General features: G+C 35.1%; 1 protein-coding gene across 3 annotated transcripts in view; it reads right to left on the bottom strand.

The window, feature by feature from the left end:
• Positions 1-3697: 3697 nt before the first annotated feature.
• LOC106463781 (cytochrome c oxidase assembly protein COX11, mitochondrial-like) overlaps positions 3698-5489 on the bottom strand; it is a 37667-nt gene continuing 35875 nt past the window's right edge. For 2 of the 3 annotated variants that reach the window (XM_013923849.2, XM_022391376.1), the window contains one exon: positions 3698-4034. In XM_013923849.2, coding sequence (XP_013779303.1) covers positions 3894-4034 — 141 coding nt within the window. In that variant the 3' untranslated portion in view covers positions 3698-3893. The remainder of the gene's footprint in view (positions 4035-5489) is intronic. The other variant, XM_022391377.1, reaches the window with a different exon arrangement.

Here is a 5489-nt window from a genome sequence, read left to right as displayed (position 1 = left end):
GCCTTGGCAGTCTCAGGTAGATGTTTTATTATAGAAGGATTGTGACTGGTAGGTGTTTTATTATAGATGGATAGTGACTGGTAGGTGTTTTATTATAGATAGATAGTGGCTGCTAAGTATTTTATTATAGATAGATAATAGATGAAAGGTAATTTATTTCACCCAATGAAAGGCTCTTTTCTTTGCCTGTCTAAGCAATGATATGAATTTTACCTCACTTGCTCCAGTCTTTATACCCCACTATATCACCCCTATTCATTTTAATCTTGTGACTCTCTCCACCTATGTCAATGCACCCTTTATACCCGATCCATATATAAGCTCCCTGTTATTCTTTCTTATTCACATTTTCGAGACTAGCATGATTATCAAACCCAAACACCAGCTATCATGGGGACGAAGGGCAGGATAGTGTGAGGGAGGTAAGTATTATTGCAAACATATTTTCAGTATAGAAAAATGTAAACTTTCAAAACACACCTCCTCTCACTCTTTAACTAGAATCCCACATTAATTAGATGAAGGAGCTGGGGGAGAGCAAGATCCACACAGAAAGCACCTGCGTAGAAAAAAAAAAATAGGTGTGCAATATTCAGATATAATAAAGCACAGCAGTGGGGGTTTGCACTACTTCTGGAACAGATATGCTCTTACCCCAGATAAAGTGAAATATAAACACAGGTGGTAAAGGTCAACACTGTTCATTATCATGAGATTCGTCCAGGCCCCAACCACACAGATGAGGTTCCACATCTTGTCATTGGAATTATAGGGCTGTGAACTCCAAACTAGATCCAAATGTAGTGGCTAGGGCATGGAAACTGCAATATGATACAATTGTATAATAGAAATATGAGATGAAGGGAACCCAACCTGAAAGTTACAGGAGGTTGCAAATTGAGCCACCAGAATTACGAAGAGAAGGTAAGCCACATCTAAGTGAACAAACCCTCACCCCAATCTGAAAAAGTACAAAATGCAACAAACCCAATTTGGAATTATGGACCCAGGCACCGTAACTGAAAGTTGCAGAATGTCGCATGCAGGCCCCCAGTATTACAAAGGGAAGGCAAACAACATCCAACAGGACAAGTCTTTCCCCCAACCTGAAGAAGCTCAGAATTCAATAAACTGAACTTGGAATTATGGAGCCAATTCACACCTCACTCAAAATGAAGAAATAGAGATCATTTGGCCTGAGATTACAAACTGAAATCCTAACTCCACAACCTGGGAGGCAAGGTAACACCTCCTGCCCCCGGAATATCAGTGTGGTTTCAACAAGCTCATTCCCTCAGATGCCAACATGGCTAGGAATCCAGAAACAAATGGATGAATACAAATGAAAATTAAAAGTAGGACAGTTGTTTGTAAATATGAATGAGAATATACGTTATGTGAATCCAAGGCTATGTTACAAGCCATGCACAAGAAATGCTAAATGAGGAAGATTATAAACTCAAATAAGAAGCTGTAATGGCTGAAATATTGACCTCTGCACTAGTAAGGTAAAAGTGCCAACCATGGAGGTCTTCATTGGCATTCAAGTTGAATGAAACTGCTGGAAAAGAAAGTACAGTAGCTAGAAGAAACAAAAGATGGGGAATCAAAAAGACAATGCATAGCCAAAATGTCACTAGTAACATCAGTAAAGGAACCTCCTACGAGGCAGCCAGCCTCTACATGAGGATTAAGTGGCCAGGGGTGCAACCCCTGGAATTAGCACCTTGTGCTTGACTTTTAAATTGACAGAATATATATGAAAATTATCTACATGGAGGCTGTTTTGAAACTTCTGGAAGAAGCGATTTGGTAATGGCAATGATTTTAATGCTGAAAAGTTTGACAATCAAGGCAAAACCATGAGGTACTATTTACCTTTCAAATCTTGTTTGAGACAACCAGAGAACTGGTGGTGGAAGAAATGCTGGATATTAATTTGACCCAAGACTCCTTCTAGCTTTGATATCTGATCTGCCTGCATAAGCAGTCTGAAAAGTTATATTGTTTGTAAGAGTGAGATATCTGCCAAAAATAGCCCAGGCTCACTTCTGAGCTTGTCATACCTCTTGGCAGTCAGGGATCTACTATGGATGTAGCTACTGTGGAAACATATTAAAGTTTTAAGGATGATAGTAAGTACAGCTACCTGAACAATATGATCAGTTGCTGCTTCCACGTAGCTATAAATAGGTGATAGGTTAATAATGATAGGATCAGCTCCAAGAGTGTGGTGAAGAAGGGCTTGTTTGCCTTCGCCAGCTTCCATCATGCTCACAAGTTGATTGACATTCATTGTAGTTAATCAATACCCATAGATCACTGTCCATCTTCCAAGAAAAAACAAGGTAAGAAGAGAGACAGATTTATAACGTTAAATGCTTAATTACAAACACTGAAATAAGTGTTATCAAGAGAAAGTGGCCATGTCATATAACAGATGCTATTGATGACAAATTACAAGCATTGAAATAAGTGTTATCAAGAGGAATTGGTCACGTCATATAACAGATGCTCTGTAGAACTACCCCTTTAATCAATATTTCTACAATTTTGGAGTGGGGTGTATCAATGGCTGAAGTTTAATATACGCTAAATTAACACTATAGTCAGAGGCTTTGATAGTGGTAAATGTGATACTGTTGGCTGACACAATTAATAGAATATATTTTTAATTGTGCCAAAAAAAGTAATTTTTGTTTTTTACTTTTGATAACAGTAGCACAATGTGCTTAAAAATTACTGAGGTCTAATTATTAATAGTTACAGAATTTTTAATACTGATGATATTTAGTAGAAGAAAGAGAAACATATCAACACAACCCTCCTTGGCAATGTATACCCTGATCACCTCGTAAAAAATAAAAAAGACAAACACCACAAATAAGCAAAAAGAAATTTAGAGAAACAGCTATATCTTCCCCTATGTTCAAGGTCTCTAAAAACATACAGAGGATATATAAACAACATAAAAGCAGAACAGTATTCAGATGCCACAATACGATATGATTGCAGTAACTACACTCTAAATCTTCTATACGTCCCATAGAGCAAAAACATCATTTGCAACATCCTCTTGTGAGTGTGGATTCCAGTATAATTGAAAAAAACAACAATAAAATCTTGAATTCAGGAGCAAAATATACACACACACTATGTAACACTGGTCTATCTTCAGCAATTCACTAAATCAGACAAGAGCACAAGAGAAAGTGGAAAAAAAAGGAGACATAAACAACATGAAAAATACAAGAATCCTTCTACATGCATCTGACTGATAAAAACACTCTAATTAGCATAGAAGTTAACAAAAACCTGGAATCCCCTCCTTAAAATATTCAAATAGTTAATTAAAGCTGTAATGGGGAAGACTCCAGTCAAGTGGATAGTACACCACCCAGGATATAACAAGACCCAGGATCAAAAGGTAGCTCTTACCACCACAAACAGGTTTTTTTCTGGGACTTCCCTGAAGATGGTAGGAGATGAATGATTTAAAATTACAGAAAATTATTTTATGTGTATCAATAAAAAGAAGTGAAGGTAGTAAAAATACTTGAAAATAAATGGAAATTTACCTATTCAGACCTGTACTGTGCAGCATCAGTGTGATACATAATAAAATAAACATGTGGATTAAAATAATAATTCAGCATATGTCATCTCAGAATAGATATTGAAAAAATATATACATAAATTGCAATTTCAAAAGATTTTTTTATTAGACTTGTTTAGTTGTGCATCTAGTTCTCAAGTCACTTTTGTCTTAGTTTAGTAATCAAAATTAAATTTATTATACTACATGATTTACACACATGGAAAAAATATTTGTGATGTTAACTCAGAATAATCAAAGTCTTCACAAGAATGTTAAAATGACATTCTACAAGGATTCACTTTATGCCTGGAATAGGAAGCTCTAAACCTTCTTTCGCTTCAAAGAAAGTATATGACAATGTGATATCACTTACATTCTCCATTTTTGGGTCATCAATAAATTCAGGATCAATGTAGAAAAATACTGGCATATCTACCTGAGGATTGAAAATCATATTCTATAAATGAAAACAAAATATTATAGTATTTTACAAAATTTTATAAGGAAGATTAGTAAAACATATCAAAAAGTTCCACAGCCAAACGGAATAAATAGAGGAAGTTATTTTGTAAATTTTATATAAGGTTGTATTGTTTCCATAAACTACTTATCTCTGAGTCAAGTAGAGCAGCATTGCTAGGACAGTTCAATAGTCAAACAGTTCTGATGAAATTGTAACAGAATGGACTTATTTTATGCTGAATCCAGTGGTGTGCCAGGTTTCAAAAACAGTATCAAGATGAAGAAAATATTATCATTTTGTTAGAACCAATGCAAAGGAAATTTTACCACAAACCATGCTGTGCTAATGGGTAATTTGTCATATAATCTCTAATAAAAAGTCCACACTACCACGTTTAGGCTCTCTACTGTTATCTGCTTATACAATGTACAAGTTGAGTTGCTTAGACATAGTTTGATAGTTCATATGTCTGCCCCTCACTTAGAAGTCCAGGTCGCAAGATGCTCTACATGTTACAAATGTGGCTGATGTAGATGTAATCATAATAGAATAACAGTTACTGTGAATATAATCCATAAAAATGGTATACAGAAGGAGAACAGCTCTAAAAACTGCCTGCAGCTTTCTCTTAAACATGCAGATACAAAGCTAGATTGGATCATCATGAACCTACTGTTTGGATGGGCCAAATAAAAGTGACACATGCTTCCTAAGATAATGTAAAGGTAAAGTGGTGTATTTTAGACTATTATTGATCAGAAGAAAGTCATGACCAAGTTTGGGCCAAAAGAAAAGTATGACTGACCACTTGGTTTACTCAAAACAATACGGTAAACTGCTCCTCATATTGAGCCGAATACAAACCACTACTCTATACCCAATTTGTAGGGTTTCTTCATTTAGCCAATTCTCACCCACCTATCATATTTCTCAGATTTTCTCTACCTGACTCGAAGGTTCGGTGTTACTAAAAACAACTAACTTGATTTCAAAAATCAGTTATATTACATATTAGCTCATGAAGAAGCTACTGGAGTGAAACATTATACATACAGTATATGTTAAATGTCTGGAAATTATGGACCTAGAATAATTATTTAAAACATACATGTAGCAAATATTAACAGCATAGCTTAAGCTAGCATACCTACAGAAAACATTTAATTTTCTCACATGGTCAACATGTTTTATACTCCAGGTTTTTCCTAATTAAATGTCTTACAACCTATTTACATGTATGCCTTTCATTCCCAGATAAATTAAACAACTTGACAGATTTTAATGCTTAAGAAATAAAACAAAAACGATTAATTAAGAATAGAACTTGTTTCTTATCAATATGAGTACATCAAGACTGTCTCCAGTTGTATATAGAACTTGTTTCTTATCAATATGAGTACATCAAGACCTGTCTCCAGTTGTATATAG

Source organism: Limulus polyphemus, unplaced genomic scaffold, assembly GCF_000517525.1.
Source record: "Limulus polyphemus unplaced genomic scaffold, Limulus_polyphemus-2.1.2 Scaffold1480, whole genome shotgun sequence".
Taxonomy (NCBI): domain Eukaryota; kingdom Metazoa; phylum Arthropoda; class Merostomata; order Xiphosura; family Limulidae; genus Limulus; species Limulus polyphemus.
The sequence above is the reverse complement of the archived record's forward strand: the minus strand, read 5'-3'. Positions and strand labels throughout refer to the sequence as shown.